Genomic DNA, 20,209 nt, shown 5'->3' on the forward strand with positions numbered 1-20,209 from the left:
AAGCTCTACTATTGAAAAAGACTTCATTTAAAGAAGATTCCTTTCCAAATCCTGTGTATCAACCAGGTTTACATGCAAGTTAAACCAGACTTACACGCCAGTCCCACCAGACAGAACTCCTCCTTTCTTTGTTTGCTTGCCCAGAGAAATTTGAAATCAAATTTCAAATACCGATATTGCCCATAAAGGGAAAAACCATTTCTTTTTGAATGTAGGAAATTAAAAATCCTCTACCAGAACTACAGAAATCTCTTCTATTTGGCAATGGACAATTGAAGAATTCAAAATAACGAGCCAGAACAAGTCTGCTGCAGCTGTAAAGTTACATCTTTAACCTCAAGTTACATCTTTGACCTCAGTCAAAGAAAGGTGGCACTAATCACTCCATAACAGCCTTCTAAAGGATCTTGACTATTTTAATCATGGCAAAGCCCTGTGTAGGTTGTCATAAGCCAATTCAACTTCTTCCCAGAACTTTCCCACACTTCATAACACCCTCCTGCCAATGCCAAGAGTTATTCATGCAGTAAATGATACTTCTGAGCAACTCCAGAGACTTTCCACCTAAAGAAACACCTTCCAAAACCGACAATCTTACCCTCCTCTCCACAAATCTACAAGCTCCCTTCTCACTATTTAAACAGGCAAAAAAAAAAAAGGGTTATCTTTCTTTCATTTTACTTTGGTAAAAGTAATTAAGGTGAAGCATTTTCATAACATAATTTAAAATCGTTACGCATTTAAATACAGAATATTTGAGTTTCAAAGAGCACAATGCTTTCAGTTAATTATATTGTGTGGGCAACAGCAACAACACGTGAGAATATAAAATCTAAAAATGCAGAATTATGCAACTGTGATATCTCTAACACTGTAACACTCAGCACATGAATCTTACTCAGTTTATTTCCCTGTGACATTGTACAGGTTCCTTCAAACAAGAGCCACCAGAAAGGAACAGTTGATTATCAGTACACTAAACTTTCATTCTCCTGTGAGGCACCAGGGTAACACATGTACATAAAACACAGGGTTATCCCAGGACAGGTGTGAGAACACCCACCTTCCCACTCAACACTAGGGCTCTTGGAAGGGCCACAAGGGCTCACAGCACTCCGATATTCCATATCCAGCTGCTCCTGGCGCTGGCGCTGCTCCTCCAGCAGCGCTGACTCGTGCATGGCTTTGATGTGCCGCTGGTACAGAGCATAACCACTCACTGGGGTGCCAACAGGGACAGGGCAGGGGCTGCAGGAGACCTGCAGGGATGGGAAGGTGTTAACATCAGGTACATCAACACAGGAGCAACTGTGGAGCTCAATTCCCCCACTGCAGTAGCTGCAGTCTGAGCGTTTCAAACAGCCCACCCCTGGTTTTAAGCTATTCCTTTCATATTCGGTTGTACTTTACCTAATTTACCCTCAACATTATGATAATAAAGCAAATGATATATTTCTTCATTTTTTCATGGGTTTTTTTGGTTTTGTTTTTTTTTTTGCTTCAGTTTTAGGGACAACAAACACTCCCATACCATGGGTGGGATGACGGCAGCTCGGTGGTGAAGCTGTTGCAGGTCCATCTGCCCTTGTTTTATTGTGGATGATACCAGTATTGACCCAGTGGGATTTAACAGTGAGGGCTTTGACTCTCTGCTGAAGATGCTGGAGAAAGGGATAGATGGGAAAAATATCACCAAAAGGACCAAGGTTAAACACATTAAAAAAATTTCAGGCACAGCTCTCAACTTCAAAAAACCAACATATTTAACGTGCTGGATAAATAGCTGAAAAAAAAAATCAGATTGTTGTGTTTTGTCCCATAGCACATCTGTTAGAATAGGCAACAGATGTGGCTGTATTTTCATAATACACAGAAATACCAAAATAAGTGTTAGAATCTCCCTAATCAGTAATTTATGTATGCAGTACTACAACAATGCAACCTTTTTTATAAAGAATGCTTTGGAAAATCACCACGGTTAGGAAGCTCTAGATATATTTAGTCCACAGAAAATAAAGCAGTCTACAGCACTCTACAACAGAATAATTTCACATGGAGGGCTAAGACATTTGTGGAAAGATGATGTCTGAAGAGGCAAGAGAGCGCAGAAAACCTGCACTCTTCCACAGACCACATGCACTACATGACACTGGATACTTTTGACATTTAACATCCCTCCCTAGTACTGGGTGTATATTAAGACCAGTAAGAGGGAGGGGGCATTGGCTCCAAAGCTGCACTGGGGATACACAGGAACTGCACCAACAGAATATTGAGAAGACTTCAAATATCCTTCATGGTGACAGCCATTCCCAAAAGATAAATGGCTCCAAAACTCTGTCACCACAGACTTTTGCCTTACCTGCCTTAGCAGACCCTTCTTTCACCTTTTCATTAAAATTTTAAATCAATATTTCCCTCTGCTGCACTTCCAGCAAAGACCCCTTAGAAATTCTTTCCCTTTCTCTAGCGATGACAGTTTTTGGATCACTATCAAGTAAAACCACTTTTTAAACAATTTCTTAAAGATGTCAGTATTTGAACACTAAACAATTGAACTCACCCCTGTCTGTCAGGTTCTCCATCAACCTCCTCATCAGCACTACAGGTGGCACTCGAATCGTTGTCAGAATGGGATTCTTGCCTTGCTGTGTTAACTTGTTGTGACAGACTGTAATCCATCTCCTCCGGTTCCGACTTTTCCTTGGGTTTCTCCATCTCTCTCTCTTTGGTATCACTCTCTATTTTCACTTGAATGTTCTCTGGTAGCCTCATTTCAGTCTCTACAGGTTCTACTTTGGTATGAACAGGAAGAGTAATCACAGGCTTGGCTTCAGCTGCGTGGCTTCTACTGTCAACCTCCATGGGCTCTTCTGCCTCATTGTTTATTTCTTCCTTAACCTGTGGCTCAGGGTTCTGAGTTTCAGCTGTTGATACACTTTGGGCTGTTAAGGAGGGAGATGTGCTGGCTGCAGGTTTAATGGCAGATTCTTGCTCTGCTGGGGCCTCAGTGGTTACCTTCGGAGCAGCACCTTCAGACGGAGCTTCTTCACTTGGTTTAGCAGGTTCTGCTGGAGTTGGAGATGGAGCACTTTCTGTATCAGAACTATTTTCAGCACCTGGGGTAAAAAATGTTTTGGCATAAAGATCCAAGGCCAATGAGATCTAACAAACTGGGTGCAATAAGGATCCATCAATTTTAACCTACCCATCTGCAAAACAATTCATTTTGACTTCTTAAAGAAATGGACAATTCACTGAGTTACACCCACTGCAACTAAAAAATACCAACAACTGAAAACCCAAATCCCCAACACTTAGTCATATTCTCTCATTCCTTGTTTACGAATTCTATTGCCTATTGCTCTACAAAAGATCAGCCAAGACTGACTGATGTTGAGTGCCTATAATTATTAGCAGTTGCAGCCAAAAAATATCTATAAAAAAACCACAACAAAAAACCACCACTTGAATTTGCTTGTCTGATGCTTTACTGAGACTATCAGCTACCAAAGGTTACACACATTTGATTCACCTTGTTTCAACACTCTAGATGACAGCATAATCAAAGCATCTCAAAACAATAAAGACTAAAATCTTTAGGCTGCTCAATACTAAGAATGCTTTTTCCCCCTGAGTTCCAATTGCTGAAATCCAACTGAAAGGCAACATTTGAACAGCAAATCATGAAGTGGAACCCAGAGTTCTGAGGATATAATGGGCACAAAGTTTAGGTTCCTTTCTGTGCACACACAAGTTTCCTTCCCAGAAAAGTTACCTTCACTGTCTTCTGGGTTCTCTTCTTCATTAGATGCTTCAATATCTTCATCCTCCTGAGCTGACACAGTCGAAGCCACACTCTCGCACTGTGACACATCTCGCTCCTCGCGGGGCCTTCGCGAAGACTGAGCAAGACACAGCATTGACAAGGTACTGAGAATTTGCCAGTGTTACTGCCTTTTACAGGCATTCTCATCTACCAGTCTGAGGTTGCAACGAAAGACAGAGAATCTCTATTTAGCACAGTCATTCACAAGGGGAAACTCTTTCAACTTCAGGCCAGCTTTTGCTGCTCCTGATCAAAAACAAGTTTGGGAAGAAATCACTGTCCCATGGTATGTCTGGGGGACAACAGAACTGCTGCAGCAGACACTGATGCTCTTCACTTCAATAAGAGAAGAACAGGATAACACTGCAGTTTAGAGGACTCCAACACACAGGATTCTACTTCAGATGCCCCAAAACTTTCAGTTTCTGGACTTCTACCAACTCTCCTGCTCTGTTTTGTAAGGTCAGTGATTACTGTGTGTCAAGGAACTGTTCTGCAGCGATGACCTGAACATCTACAGCTGCTGATGTACTGATCAGGAATGTGGATTTCAGGGCTCCAAAGAACTCTTCAGGCTTGACTGTTTTATCTGACAGAAAACTTTCTATTGCATTTTAAAGCAAGAAGTGATGAGTATCACAGGTCAGTGAGCACCAGCTGCCCTTTCTAGGAGATTTATGTCACAACACAAAAGCAAGTAGAAAAGGAAACAAGTGGCGACTGCAGAACAGTGTTAGTGAAGTGTGATGAAAGACTTCAGAAAGGTGCCAAGTTTTCCCCTGCAAAGCATTCAATGCCCACTGCACTCACCTTCTGTTTGTGCTGTTGGAGGAGGCTGTCCAGGTTGTGTCTCCTTTTATAGTTGAAGTAGAAGTTCTTACACTGAGCTTCGCTCTTTGTCCCAACCATTTTGGCAATTGCTGCCCAGTTTCGCCCATGTTCCACTAGACCTGTTCAAACATATAAGAACCAACAGTTACTATGATAAATAACTCAGCTACCCAAACCCAAATCAATGGAACAACAATGCCTGTGGGGAGGTAAGATAAAGAAGAACTGCTGTCCTTAAGAGAACAACACTGTGATAATGTATTTGATAAGGACTTATGGGGTGAAGAAAAGCTGTGTCAACCTGAATGTCTGCTTAAGAAGCCTTCAGCTTAACTCTTTGCTGTTGCCAACATGTGACACTTCTGCAAAAATTCTGATTTTATGCATAAAATTCACAATTAACAGTGTCTGCTAAATGAGTAGTCAAGTTTTAAACTACATTATAGCTTTCCTGTTAAAATAATGTCTTTTACAAAAATTTCTTTTGTATCTTACAAACATGTTACCTTGAAAACTGTCATATGACAAACACCTTCACATCTGTTCCAAAGTCTTCTGTGGACCAAGTACAATATCAGACAGTTCTATGTAGCCCACATGAAGAGAGTCAACATGAGTCTCAAAAAATGATTTTGTCTGTTAAAGATGTTTGATTTTCCTTTTTTCTTTAGAAAAAAATGAACAGCAATTTTCAAATCATTCATTCAGCCTAATGTTGGCAAAAATCACAGCAACTGTATTCAGGAATTCAGTAAATTCTCTAAATTTTGTAAATACAAGTATCCAGAAGGAAGTCAAAAGCTTTACAAGCTTTACCTTTCTTAGCAACTTCCATTTCTTCTTCTGTCCAGCGGGATGTCTCCACAGGCTCTGTAGAAGCTGAAAGAAAAACAAAGACACTGAGCAGAGAAAAGACCAGGATTCACTATTATAGCACCAATTATGCATCCCATAGTCAACAAATCTATTCACATTATGGCTTGCTCAAGTCACTTGGGAAAGCTGCTCCTGTCAGAGGGAAGCAGTAAATCTCCATTAAACCAAGTTAGAGATATAGGAGGAACCACCACAGTCTCAGCAGAGAAAACTGTTCAAAACCGTTCTGTCTACAAAACTATGATTAATTGTCTGTCAAGTAAGTGACTTAGCTGTATTTATCACTACAATTTTATTTAAAATGTCAATAATTACCATCAACTACTAAAAGCAGCAATCCAACATGCTCTAAGCTAGTTCAATCCTGTTTCACTGACTGCTGCAGAAAGGACTGGAATGGTTATTTATTGGTGAGTGGGTGTCAAGAATTCTACTGTTCTTGTATTCACTGAGTCCCCACTTGGACAAATGGAGAAAAATAAAAGAAAACAAAAAACCCCAGTAAGTAAAAACGAGCAGGAAACTAACAGTGATGCAGTGCAAAGTGCTTTTCATTCATTCCTCTGGATTTTATATCATTCTGTTTAAATTTCTGAACAGCACTGACCTGCACCAGCCTCCCTTTCCTTTCCATAAAATCTACCATTACACACAACATGGAACACAGACCCTGCAACAACTTCCATTAACAAACAGCAAAAGTGGGGCACTATAAAGTATCTGATCCACCAAAAAGCTATTTTGGATTCTCCAGAAAACCCTGCAAAAATGGTTATAAAATGAAACAAACTAAAAGCAAAACCCCCTATTGCCTCAGTCTAGCTGCTGACAAAACCCACTGTACCAACTGAGCAGGAATGCCCACCACAATCTCTGATGTTTAGTTATACAAGAACTCATTTGCCCACTTACTCTGTTCTTTAGGATATTCAAAATATCTGAGCAACAAAAGAGTTGTTACAAGCTCTAGAACAGCACTGGCCTGTAACTACCCAGCTGAAGCACAAGGAGCAACAAACTTTGCCACAGCAGAGCACTGCAAGAAAAAAAAAAACCTGCTCTGCCATCCTGGATAATTATTTACCAACCACAAAGTATTCTGGTATTTCTGCACCACCACAAATTAGGTCAGCCTTTTCCAAAATACAGCCAGAGACTGCATTGTGTTTTTTTAAGCATATGAGCCCAGAAAGTAACATTTTATTTTAAAAAAGCCTTTTGCCATCCAATGCAAAACCAACGACTTGCCAAGCTCTATTTCAGCTTATGAAACTCCCTGAAGTGCTCAAATATCAGACCTACTTATTCAACAATATTCTCTGTGAGCTACAGCCTGTAAGTCAATCTGTGCCACAGGCACCTGGAGCTCTACAGACCCGTCACGAACCCGCACAGAGAGAAAAGGTGGTTACCACAGAAAGGCTGAACTGCCTTTTCTCCCCCTCACAGGGTTCTGACAGTCATCTGATCACACATACACTATTCATGAAGTCACGCTCGTGAAGTTCAACAGTTCTGCACAGTCACAAAATTATAAACAGGGCTAGGAATAAAGATGTCATACTGAACAGCAAAAAACAGCACTGCATGCCCGGCAAACAGCCCCGTGCCAGGGAAGAAAGAGCCTGACGAGCAGATGGGTCCCCGTGTCCTGTAAATGCTACTCACAGGGTTCTGGTGGGGGTGGGAGAGGCGGAGGTGGTTCTTCAGTGGCTGCAGCTGCAGCAGCATTTGCTTGTGCAGCTTCATTTGTCATTGATCTGGTGATTCTGCCCTTACGCCGACCTTGGCTGTTGGCGGTTTTTCGGCCCCGAGGAGCCGCCTGCTCCCTTTCCTCAGTTTCCTCTGGTGCAACTTCAGTTTTGTCCTTTTCTTTGGTATTCTCTCTGGGAGTAGTTACAATATGATTCAGTCACATTCAGAGAGCCACTGTGGGCCGATATTCCTGAATATCAACGCACAGAATACCCCAAACCACCCCCAGCAAAACTCCACGAACCCAAAAGATGCCTTCAGTGAAAGAGAATTCACTTACTGCCCACAGCTTTGAGTTGCTGGAGAGTAACATAGATATGTGATATTATCAACTTCAAAGAAAACATGAACACTGTGATAGAACATATCAAAAAAGCCCAAACCAACAAGATGCAGAGATTATTACATGCACAAAAAATATAAGCCCACTGCTTTTTCCACCAGTCTGATTAAGTCAAGAGAAATGTGCATGTCCAAAAAAATATTGTTTAATGCACAAAACCCAACCTAAACAGAAATAGTTTTCAGTCCAGATTTCACTATCAGGCTAATGCAAATCCTGTTCTGATCTTGGCAAAAAACTGCAGTCTAGGGGGAATGAATGTATTTCAGTATATATACACTTACTTAGATTCCTCCTTCTCATCCTTCTCCTCCTCATCTTTCTTTTCCTCCTCTTTTTTCTCTGATTTGTCTGATTTTTCCTCTTCTACCTTTTCTTCTACCTTTTCTTCTTGAGAAGGACGAGCAATCTGTTGCTGAAACAAAATGGGATTTAGGTGGTAACTCGATCACAGAAAGGTGCAGCAACTTGGACTCAGCAGCACAAACTGATGCTGCCTCACCTCCCACTTGATAATTTGGTTACAGTCACTGCACAGTGGTCAGTGTAACAGTAGAATATCTCTGCCAAAACCCATCACAACTCTCTGCACCCTCAAACAGAACAAATACAAGGCACTGTCTCCCAGACTTCAGAAGTCCCCTCAGCCACAGAATGTCCAGTTTCTATGTATTAACTACACATCCTCTCCATTTATTTTCTCTTATGTGTCTTTTGCCCCACTCAGATATGATATTTTATGTTATAAATTCCCTGGAAGTACAGGCTGCTTCTGCAGCATGAGCACAGAGGTGACCATGTACAAGGAATACATTGGCTGTTGTGCCACACTAAAAATGAACAGCTACATTTTAAAAGTGCTCAGGGAGGTCTGACAATGTAGTTAATGGTGTCGCTCCTCTCAAATTTTATTTTTAACTTTGTGCATTTTAAAATAGTGAAACATGATCTCTTACAACTTGGGAGCAGAAGGTCTTGTAGCACGAAAATTATGACCAGCTCTAAGTCACCTTCTCAAAACTGTCATTAGTAATTAAGGAATATAATTGTTTAAAAAAATTGGGTGAGGAATTTAAGACTTACATTTCCAGTGAATTTACAGGAAGAAAGTTATAGCCTAGAATTATTAAAACACCAAACAAAAATGTCTCTGTCGAGATGACAGTTTTACAAGCACAGCAAGCACTGTGCTTGTATCAGATACCCAGAGTACATGTGACAATTCATGGAAAGAAAAGGACAGAACTACAAGATTGCTGTTCTAGAACTTCATTAACTCAGAATTTACAATCCACTGAAAAATTCCTCCAAATTGGCTTTTCATTTTCACAGAGGAATCAACCTTCCAATGAGTGCAGCAGCAGGTGTCACTGTTTCCCTGACAAAACTGAGGCTGGAAACAGTCACAAAACTGACTTGTTTTTGACATTTTAATAATGTGAACTGGAGCAGAAACCCCAAACACTAACCACTATCATTTTGCTACAAATTAATAGCATTTAGGATGCTGGCATTACTTGATAATGCAAAATTTTCCTTCAAGCAAGATGTCAGAGACAGGCTAAGATAAATTATCCCCATTGTGCTGGATAGATTGGTCTGGAAAGCAGGGAGTTAAAAACCCTGCATTTTCAGAAGCAAATTCTAAAAATTTTAAAACTAAAATATGTATTTTAATTTTAAAAAAGAAACATAAAATATGCATTTTAATTTAAAAAATGTAAAAATGTACTTTACATTCAATCCACTTACAGAACAGTTGTTGCAAATCCTGCTCTTGCCTGGCTAACTTAACATCCCACTTAAAAATAACTTGGTTCTCTTGTTTCGCAGTGAATTTATTGAACATGCAGAATCAACAGGTCTAGTGCAGGTCAAACACAAACCTTCAAGCACTGGAGGCCTCGCTCAGCGACGTACCTGCACATTCATCTGTTCAAACTCCCACTGGCCACCCGAGGGGACGGGCTTGAACTCGGGGCACGGGGACAAAACCCACCCCAGCAGCGACATCACCCAGCTCTTCAGCGCAGGCTGCCTGACCCAGCAACGTGTTTATTCCAGGAAATGGTGTCATTCTGCCACTTAAGCTGCCTCCAGCAGTGCTGCCCCTCTCACATACACCCTTCTAATCCGCCCGGAGTCACCGGAGGTGATCCCCGTCACACACACGCGGCGAATTTCTGTCTGCTCACATCAGTGCCCCGCGGCACCTGCTGCTCAGGGACAGGGCTGAGCCTCACACACAGCCACCCAAACACATCCTGCACATCTTGCCTACCAAATTAAATACAAAATTTTACTTCAAAGAAACCTCCTTCCAGTGAGTTATTTAAGGAATTCTCTGTAATCACAGAATCACGGGATGGTTCGGGTTTGAAGGCACCCTAAGGATCATCTCATTCCAACTCCTGCCATGCGTAGGGACACCTTCCACTACATCAGGTTGCTTCAAGCCCTGTCCAACCTGGCCTTGAGCCCTTCTAGGGATGGGGAAGCGAAACCATCACATAGCCATGCTTTCTCTCAATTCTAGGTTAAAAACTTGCTCTTCATTTGACAAATTTTGGGTTGAGACATGCTTGTTTAATCAATTCTCTGACATTCTAGAACAGTTCAGGCAGCATTTTATAAAAAGTATTTCCTAGACCTATTTGAGGACAAAAATGCATCAGAATTCAATTAGCTTTACATCTCCTCACATCCTCAGTCCAGCATTCAGCTTCTCTCAAGTGAAAGCCCCCACACTGAAACCCGAGTCAAGCTGTGCTCACTACATTCTCTGAAGGATTTCACCATCATCACTGTGATTAATCTCTTCTCCACTTCAATATTCCACTTGCTAATTTACAAAAATATATGAACTCTGAAGAGTTTAAGCTGAAGCACCTGTTATTGGCATAAGCCCATCCTGGAGCACCTCATAAATCTTACACGACTTGAGTTTGCCAATCAGCAAGAAAGTTTCAAGTTGCTACTGAGAGATATGAAAAATATCAGCTTCAAACAAAGCTGGGGCATGGGAGGGGGAAGGGGGTGAGCTGCATTCTGCAGCTGTAAGATAAAGTTCTGCCCAGCCAGGCAGTTCGAGTGCTTTTTTACTAGCTGTTATAGATGTTGCTAACTAACCATTAATAAAATTAGGAAATACAAATACAATTTTTCATGCAGCGTTACTAAACATGCCAACTACAAGACTTCTGAATTTCAATTAAATTTCCCACTCAGAGCACTGAGGGCATTTCCTTGAGTTAGGAAGTATCCCCCAACCCTCTTCAGAGCTAAAAGCCTGGCACTCCCCTGCACCCTCAGCAGAGCACACATTAAGCCTGTTGCAGTTGCCCCAAGTTTAGTGATCTGCTGTGGTGCTTAATGTGCATCAACAACCAGCAATTAAGAAGTACAACTCTGCTAAAATTCAGAGAGCAAGTAATTTGAGCTGAAGGAACCTTCAGTGTTCCAACTCACGTATTTAGTTACTCACACATAAATCAGCATTTGCAAAGTCAGGCAGAGCACCCTGGGCTTCCCTTTATAATGAGCTAAGTTCACAAATCCCTGCCCTTGCGTCTGAGGCTGGAAATAAAATCTTTCTGGTTTATATATGTTGTCCAAGGAAAGCAACCACTTACAGATTGAAAAGTCCATCCAAATTTTGAATTCTACCAGTTCCAATATTCTGAAGTTTAATAATGTGGAAAAGACATTTAAATATACAGTAGTGGTCTTCTGAGTATCTCAAACTTACAGTTACACTGCACTACAGCTGAGCCAGCTGTGTCTCCTCACCCTTAGAACAGCTGCAGGAGAACAGCACCCAGCAAAGATCTCACTCAACATGTGACATTTCCTGTGATCACACCAATCTCACTTCACAAGGGAATAAGACACAGAATCACTTCAAGTGGCAGCACTACCTATGTTAAGGGTCCACAGGGATTGTCCACACCTGGACAATCCTCTTTATTTCCATATTCTCTGCATTTGCCACACATCCAGACTCTAACTGCAATCCTGCCCCATCACTAGTCAAACAACTCCCTTCTCCTACTAAAAAGCATTACAAGGTTTAGAAAATCTAACAGAAGTCCTGGCAAAATACAGGTTATTTCCAGTAATTTCTCCCATCACAGCAGTTCAAATTGGCCAGAGCAGAAACTCCAACTAAATCCTGAGCACAGTGACAGTGACCTTATCCCAAGCAATCCATAATCTGTGAGTACAGACAAGTCAGTCTCCCATGAGATGACTCTTCTGGTAGAACATCAGCCCATAATCAAAAAGGTTTATGTACAACAGCACCACAGGGGCACGACCCAGGGGCTGTTTCTACTGAACAGGATCAACTTATCAGTTGAAGCTGTTTGCAGCTATTTTATGAAAAAAAAAAAATGCATTTACTGGGACACTCAGAAAACTTCCAGTATCTGAACAGAGGATTCACATACCCTGAGGTGTAATATTTACTGCATTTGCTGTTTTGCAGTGCAGATCTGTGCAGTCCCAAAGTCTCTTTTTGTGTGTGTGTGTTTTCCAACATCCACATTAACCCTGGTAGCCCAGCACATGTATTTATAAGGTTTCAGTGCATAATATGCTGCTCTTTTCCTCTCCAAAGACTTCTAAACGAATAATTCCTGAATCAGCAGAATTTTTTACTTGTATGCATTAAATTGGGCTCCTTCTTCTCCCTGTGAAGTTCCAGTTTGACTTTGAGCCTGACCACCAAATAAAGATCACTATTAATTTCTGCCTTTTGACAAACACTGACATTATGAAGTGATTATATATTTTCCACTGCAAGTCACATGCTAAACCTAATTTCTGTTGGCTCCAAATAGGATTTAATGATGGATTCAACTTCAGTGTCTATGGCAGGGTCCTCAAAGAAAATGAATTGTCATATTAAAACCAGTAACAAATGTGCAAAGGAAGAAGATACTTCACAGAATCAAAACCAAACTAACCAAGATCACCCCTGAAGTCAGGATTACTTAAATTTTAAAAGGGCAAGAATGCAGTAAAGGAAAAATAATTATTTCCCTCCCATGTATATAATATATTGCTATATCAGATAGGGAAAGAGTTGTAAATACGAAACCATAAATTAGCAAAACCCAAGTGATGAATAAATTCAAGATACCTGGTTTCTTCCTCTGCGTTTCCCATAATTCCTTCGCACGAGGGCTTTATAATTTTCATTTTTCTTGGTCAAATAATAATATAATACACAGTCGGGAACATTCTGAAGCAAAAAAAGCAGGAGAAAAAAGGGTTTTACTCCTATTGAAAAAGGAAGTTTTTAGTTTTTAATTTCTCAGAACGCTTACAATATTCAGCCCCTAGACTAAGATATAACTATTAGATTTGATTTCTCAGCAGGGAAGTGAATTCATGCACAAATATAACAACATAACTGTGCATAAAATTACAGTGTTAAACACAAGCCTCATGTATTTACAATATCCCTCAGCTACTTCTGCCTGCATGATTTAATCCATACTAGATAATCTGCAAGTTTAAAAGCTTTTATTTGCCACTGCAGCTGTAGGCATTTGAGATTCTGCTGTAAGTCTTAACAAATCCTAATTCTCCATTACTTCTGACAAGAATTCTGCAAAATCAAGTCCTAAAGATCAAAATCAAGTCCTAAAGATCAAAATCAAGTCCTAAAGATCAAAGTTAGTTCCAAAGACCGAGCCAGCAGCAGAACCCCACTGACTGGGAAGGTGGTGGGAAGATTTCTCAGGGTGAGCACAGCAGCTCAGCAGAGGCAGTGATGTCCTCCCTAAGCAGTGAGGTAGTTAAAGCTTTACCTGCTTCAACAAGAGAACATCCAAACTACACCAAGGGCCATTTTCCTTTTTCCTTGCCAATAGTGGCATTTCACCAACTTCTGCTAAATGTTTGCATACACTGACTGTGTTACTGATCAGGGATTATAAAATGCTGTCAAAGCAGTAACTTTTTCTGGACTTAATTTTTTTCCAGAAAGAGAAAATGATGCTGGGGTGAATGACTTACATTTGGAACATTAGGGATCCCACCCTAGGCTCTACTTATATTCAAAAGTGTCTTACCTTTCGCTCCAGGTAGGAAGCAATTAGACCAAAGTTCTTGGGATGTTGGACAAACCTTTTACAAATCAGAAATTATTTCAGTTTAACAACATAATCCACGATCAAATAAGCAAAGCAATCTTCCAAACAATCTGTTCCATCACAAGCCTTTCATTTGCACGGCTGAAATTAGTCTAAAAATCCCACTTCTCAAATTGTGCAGATTTAGAACTAAGCATTTAAAATTACCCATTAGCTGATGTAATGAGATCATGGCTCTACTCTTCTCATTTTAATCTTTCCACAGAACTATAGGACTTTTGAGAGAATTTTGTTTTTAAGGATTAAATACATGCAAGCCTACTCTGCTGAAAAGTCTAAAACTTTTGCAGTATTTCTTACATCCAACTAAGAATATTATCAAATATTATCAATATTACTGCACAAAAGCTTCAGCATTTGGCTGATATTTACTGTGGGGTTCAGCATTTAATCGTCATCACGATGCAATAAAAATAAAAGATAAGAAAGGTCATTACTTTTCCTTAAAAATCTCTTTCTCGTGGTCGGTCCAGACATTCATGAACTGTCTGTCTTTATAAACTTTCATGGGATCCTCCATCAGACCATTCATATTAATAAACTTCACTCGTCTTTGTTCTGCGTCGAACATCATGGGAGGGATGACCGAGAGCTGACGCATTTGCTTCTCGTTATTCTACAGGCAAAGAATAAAAGACAAAGTAAAGAACACAAGAAGTTGCTACTAATGTTTACAGTTCTTGAATTACACAACTCTTCAAGCTCCCCCACAGGACACATTCACAGTCAGTTTGAAACTGCTTTTTGTACACGGCTTAACTCTTGTGGAAGTTGTCGCTCTGAACATTCCCAGCTACAGGGAACAGTGTCACAAATGATGAAAAGCTAAAATGGTGCAGGGTTTTAGAAAGGAAGGGTTTTCACGTGTTTGTTACAGCTGTAAAAAAACTAGGTTGCAGCAAGCCTGCAATGAGAAAAATCTAGGGCAGATACAATTAGAAAGCAAAACCCTCAAAAGAAAAGTATTTCTAAGACCTGTTTCAAGCCAAACTTCACACAGATTCTATCAAACCATCCTCAAGAGGTTTCTCTTATCAAAAAAACAAATCCTCTGCAAGAAACCTTTCACTGTCAATAAAAGGATATTTATTGGCTGTGCTCCTATAGCAAAGAACAGACAACAGCCTCACCTCCTGCTCCGAGAGCCCATCAATGATTTCCGAAATCTCGTGTTCACTTCTAGCAATAGTTGCTGAAAGGCCAGCCCCTCTTTGGCCAACTCTGGAACGAGGGGAAAACAGAAGGAGTAAGGATAAAGTGGATATGAGCTATATCTGCAGATTTTGTACACCATGACAACCTTCAAAATTCCTTAAAATCCTGCTCCCACCCTCTTAAATCAGGCAGGACTGTTCTTTCTTAGTCTCAGAGTCCAGACTCTGTCATGTCCTGCCATCTCAAACAACTGCTCAGTTTTACAGGTGAATTTGCAAAGCTCAGCAGGAAGGACTTGCTTGAGTCAACACAAAAAAAAAAAGGTGTTACCACCAATTCCACTGCAAGGAGGTGTTTTAGATAAATTAATGCTCTTCCGCTGAGTATGAGAAACATTCATCAGTGGCACAGAAATCACCTTAATCACCTTAATTAGTACAGCTCATACACTGTGAAGGAGCCTATCTTTTATTTTTTTAAAAGAAAGCACACTAAAGTTGCCTTTCATCAGTTTGGTCAAGTTACTAATACAGCACTGAGGCTTGTTACAGTGAAGGAAAATTGTGAATTAATGGGGAGAGCCGTAATTTGGAAGAATTTTTCAGCTTGTGATCTTTACACTTAAGGAACATCATAATGGTAGATCACAGCACGTGGATCAAAAAGCATTTCAGAGATGAAAATCGCTGCTAACTGGAGAGATAAAATATCTGCATTTGCTCAAAGATTTTATGGAATTAATCCATTTGCACAAAACCTGATAAAAAACCCCTTGGTATTTACACAGCCATGGTATTACAGCACAGCTACAGACAAAGATGCCACTACATCAGAGAACAGAAATACAATGTAAAGAGTTTGCAATTACAAAGACATGATAATATCCTTGAAGTGAAAGCTCCCTGTGCGTAGGATGCTGTTCCCATTCTGTTTCCTTCTTTCTTTCTGAATTCCTCAAATCTTGCAGCCTTCACAGTATATTGCAAACTCTCTGTTTTCCCCATGTTTCATGAAATAAAGGATTGTAGGCAGATGGTTACAAGAGATGAGATTAAATCTTCATGGGGCTTGAACTCTCCAAGGTGTATCAAAATGATTTCAAACATTAGATAAACAGATTTTAACACAACTGAATCAAACTTGACCTAATTCTGATTTAAAGCACTGCCTACAGAACTGCAGATAGAGTGAACTCTCAAATGAATTGCACTTCATTCCTTTTTAGATTTCTTGTACAGTTCCCATCTAACAAATGTCTGATAGATTAAAATTAAGTAATAAGGACTTAATTGTCATAGCTTGCATATTTCAAAATGCAAAAATGTCTGGAATAAAATTACCTGGCAAGTGCAACAAAAGATCAGTCAAACTGTTAATTTAGAAGACAAATGGGTTTTGAGTGTGTAGGCTAATGAATACAGGGATCATGGAATACAGGAGTAACAGACACCCAGTGACAGAAGAATATTAAGTATAAATTAGGGTGTCTGCCCAAAATGAACAGGCTCGTGTGAAGCTGGTGCTCCAATTATCTTCATTCCAACTCCACAAACCTCTTTTTGAGCACCACTACCTAACTGGCCTTTGCTAATTAGCCCTTTTCCTGTGTTTCTTTTGGAAAATATGAGGTTTCCAAAAACTTTTAAAGATCTAAAAAGGGAGATAGGAAAGGGACAATGTGGACATCATCTGGCAGCCCAAGAGGACACCAACTGATGGGGCTGCCACTGCTGCCACAGCTGATGGGGAGGGACAGGGAAGGGCAGATGTAGAAGAGTGGGCAGATAAAGCCATGAAGATCCTTGGGATGTGAGGTGAAACTTGAACTCAATGCCACGAAACAGAGTGAGCAAGTGGAAGAACATTTGACTTTATCCTGGATGACACACTAATATTCTGTTTTAAGGAACACAGTGATGAGCAGAAATCTTCACTATTAAACCGAAACAATATCACTGTAAATAATTCTAAAACTTAAAATCCAAGGGATGTTTTGCAGGAATATTTCAAATCCATGACAATACCTTTGGAATCGTTCTTGCTGTTCCCTTTGCTTCCGGATTTCTGGGAATTGCTTCTCATAGTACTCCCGTGTTTTGCTCTCCTTGGCTTTCCTGCGGGGATTATTTTCTATCCTGTCCACTTTTTTCTCCCATGCCTCCATCAGCTGATCATAACGTTGACAGATCTTCTGTTCCTGTTAAATTCCAAAAGTAAACCTTGAACTAAGCAAAACCCCCCAAGTGATGAGTCCATGGAACCTGGGCAGGCTGCTGGAATGGTGGCCTTACCCGCTGTTTTCTCGCATGGTTTCTTCTTTTAAAGAATAATATCAGCTTTTTCCTCATCACCTGGTTTCTGGAAAACAAATTTAGGGGAAAAAAAGTGAACTATTCACGAGGATCAAGCACTTCAAAGCTCCTCAACAAAAGCCCTATCAATTTTAGATGCCGGATCATTATTACGAATAGTATTTTCAGGGGTAGAAAACAGGGCAAATTCCCAATGAGGTCTAGTTATCTAAATCACCTAATACTGTATTTTTTCAGAGAGGAGATTCTTGAAGATGGCTGGAATAAGCAATTGAGATATAAAAGATTCCAATTTCAAGCCAGCTACTCTCCTTTGCCTCGAGAGAGATAATATGGTAAAATGAGTAAATTTGGTTGAAGCTACTATGCTTTTAGGGGGAAAAAAGTATTTGCAATTCAGCCCTAAAGTTAAGAGTTTCACAATACATTATTCAAGAAATAAGTACTTTGGAACAAATCTATTTGATGGAGAAGAGCAAGAATAATTTTTTTAAGAGAAGTTTTTAAAGGACTCAAAAAAGTTAAAGCCAACTTTTATGATTTATTTTTGTCTTTAAATCAAGAAGAAAAGTTAGTGTTTCCCTCTGCCTTCAGTACATGTAATTCATGTCCTGCAGAACTGTTTTACAGCAAAGAAATCAGTTACAGGGACTGGAAGCTTTTCACTATGGTTAAAGCTCACACATCCTATTTGGAAAACACAAGGATGAAAAATGTGAGTGGATGTTTAAGTTTAGATCCCTTAAATGACACAATGACAAGATATTAAAGCACTCACGTTTTGATGTTTTCATGGTAGACCTTTGTGTCTGATGGTTGGTTGTAAAGTGGCTGCAATTTTGGATTAGAAAGACACACTTAGTACTTTTCAATGCATGTAAATTTGTAAGTATATACAGTACATTTAACAATATTTTACTATTCAACAGTGCACTCAATCTGAAGGCACTACAAGATATTCAACACAAAGCATAGATTCATTATTTAAAATTAGATTATAACCACTTGTGTATATAGCAGTTCTTAATTTTTTTTGTTTCAAACTATTCTCTCAAACAGATTCAAATCTACTTTAAAAATGACACTTATGCAGCCAATGAACTCACTCAACAATTCACCCATGTATTTAAACACACACTTCTTTTATACATAATCACAGAACTACAGCTGTTCACCACAACAGAATTAGAGCAACTGGCAACACAGAAAATAGAAAAAAAAAAAAAACCCAAAGTCCATAACTTACCAGTTCGACTTTTGGACCAAGCCCTTCAAAAATCTTGTGAGCTTCTTCTGCTTTTTTCTGCAAATAAGATTTTTTTTGTATGGTCTGAGTAAATCCTCTGAAGTTAATGTCAAATGTGTATCAGAACTCTGTGCCTGCTGCTAAACCCCTGCCTGACCATATGAGATCCTTCTTAACCTACTTCTGCAATGTTGCCTCAGCAAATAAAGAAACTTGCACTTGAATTGTGCAGTTCCTGCTCTGATCTCCATGTCTGGAAGCTGAGAGAGCATAAAAGCAGAACTTGACCTCTGCAGCTCAAAAAGAACATGCACTTAATAAGTAATACAGCAAATAATTACAAAGAGGAAGAAAGGTATCCAGCAAAACTAAGTATAGTTAGCTTTGAAAAATGAAATTAAGGGACTAAAATTATCCAGCTGCCAAATCTGGGAGTGTGAATCCATGTGTACACATAGACACAAAGTAGGGAAAGGCCCTAAAATGATTCTGACCCTTCCTGGGGGAAGGGGAGAACACGTTGTATGGAACACCTGGGACACAGTTCTACTGTACAAAATCCAGTATTGTTTTGCAGGGGGTTTCAACCTCCTCAAATTTTAGAAAGTAGTCTATTGTAATAGAAATTAGCTGTTCCTCTAAACTACAAAACAAAATTGGGAAATTAAACAAGCATGTACCACTCTCACAGAAGATCACAATACTTTCAAAACCCCCAGATATCCAACTCCCTAATCTCAAACTACCACGGGGAAAAAAAGGCAGGAAGCCCTTTGCTACTGTTGGCAATATTACTGAGCTCCTGGAATTTTTCTCACCACTTAAACAACACGAGCCCACAGTTCATCTCTACACTACTTCTGCCTATCTGTCCATTTATCCAAACCTGAAGTGCCAGAAGTCAGAGCTTATAAAGAAGGCACAGAATCTTACAACATGTGCAGTTTTTTCCCTTCAGCTCATTTAAACATAGAGTCTTCAGCCAAGCTTGTGAGCTTGATGTGAGGAATAGGGAATTCAAGATAAATTTCTGAACCATTTTTCATATCTACACACATACACACATGTATGTGTACATATATATATGTGTATGTTTGTATCTGTATATATCTATCTCAGCACAGGGGTCTAAGGATGAGACCCACAGCTGTGGGTCTTAGAAAACAGAAGGATCCTGTGACCAAGAATCAAAATGTCATGCAAGTGTCTTTCATTTAAAGAAGTAAATGAACATTAAAAGAAGGGTGGGCAAGTCAATAAAACACAAGAAGCAGAACTTGCCCCAGGGAAGTAAATGAAGGCCCAAGGAATTGCAGCCCACGGGGTCAGTCCCAGCCGCGCTCAGTGAACGGCAAAGGCCACTCACCCGGTTCTCATCGTAAATAATCTGCACAATGCTGCGGTGCTTCTGTTCCACGGGAGGAGGGGACACGGGCCTCTCTGGCTCGGGAGGCTTAGCAGCTTCTTCTTCAAGTTGTTGCTAAGAGACCAAAGAAAGAGAATCAGCCATCCAAACCCCATCACCCCCACCAGTAATTAGTCACCAGAGATAAAATATGCATCTGATCAACAGTTAGCAGGGGCTCCTACTTCGGTCTTTCACTCACAAGGAATGAATGAAATGGTTTAAATGCCCATAGGGATGATAACAAGGCTATTTTTTGTACTGTTGGTAACTCAAATTAACTGTTTACAAGACTC

The 20,209-nt window shown here is 40.0% G+C and overlaps 1 protein-coding gene across 3 annotated transcripts in view; it reads right to left on the bottom strand.

Moving 5' to 3' along the window:
- The window catches only part of NCOR1 (nuclear receptor corepressor 1), a 60,732-nt gene that overhangs the window by 19,978 nt on the left and 20,545 nt on the right, over nucleotides 1–20,209 (bottom strand). For 2 of the 3 annotated variants that reach the window (XM_017821577.1, XM_017821576.1), the window contains exons 6-22: nucleotides 19,875–19,988; nucleotides 18,509–18,565; nucleotides 18,041–18,093; nucleotides 17,242–17,308; nucleotides 16,975–17,147; nucleotides 14,926–15,016; nucleotides 14,233–14,411; nucleotides 13,715–13,769; nucleotides 12,778–12,879; nucleotides 7,919–8,049; nucleotides 7,205–7,422; nucleotides 5,477–5,539; nucleotides 4,640–4,779; nucleotides 3,779–3,905; nucleotides 2,564–3,119; nucleotides 1,532–1,661; nucleotides 1,064–1,259 (exon numbers count right to left, since the gene is read on the bottom strand). In XM_017821577.1, the coding sequence (XP_017677066.1) occupies nucleotides 1,064–1,259; nucleotides 1,532–1,661; nucleotides 2,564–3,119; nucleotides 3,779–3,905; nucleotides 4,640–4,779; nucleotides 5,477–5,539; nucleotides 7,205–7,422; nucleotides 7,919–8,049; nucleotides 12,778–12,879; nucleotides 13,715–13,769; nucleotides 14,233–14,411; nucleotides 14,926–15,016; nucleotides 16,975–17,147; nucleotides 17,242–17,308; nucleotides 18,041–18,093; nucleotides 18,509–18,565; nucleotides 19,875–19,988 (2,452 nt within the window). Of the gene's footprint in view, nucleotides 1–1,063; nucleotides 1,260–1,531; nucleotides 1,662–2,563; nucleotides 3,120–3,778; nucleotides 3,906–4,639; nucleotides 4,780–5,476; nucleotides 5,540–7,204; nucleotides 7,423–7,918; nucleotides 8,050–9,554; nucleotides 9,661–12,777; nucleotides 12,880–13,714; nucleotides 13,770–14,232; nucleotides 14,412–14,925; nucleotides 15,017–16,974; nucleotides 17,148–17,241; nucleotides 17,309–18,040; nucleotides 18,094–18,508; nucleotides 18,566–19,874; nucleotides 19,989–20,209 lie in introns of those variants that run through there. The other variant, XM_017821579.1, reaches the window with a different exon arrangement.

The sequence above is a fragment of the Lepidothrix coronata genome, unplaced genomic scaffold, assembly GCF_001604755.1.
Source record: "Lepidothrix coronata isolate B3197 unplaced genomic scaffold, Lepidothrix_coronata-1.0 Scaffold91, whole genome shotgun sequence".
Taxonomy (NCBI): Eukaryota; Metazoa; Chordata; class Aves; order Passeriformes; family Pipridae; genus Lepidothrix; species Lepidothrix coronata.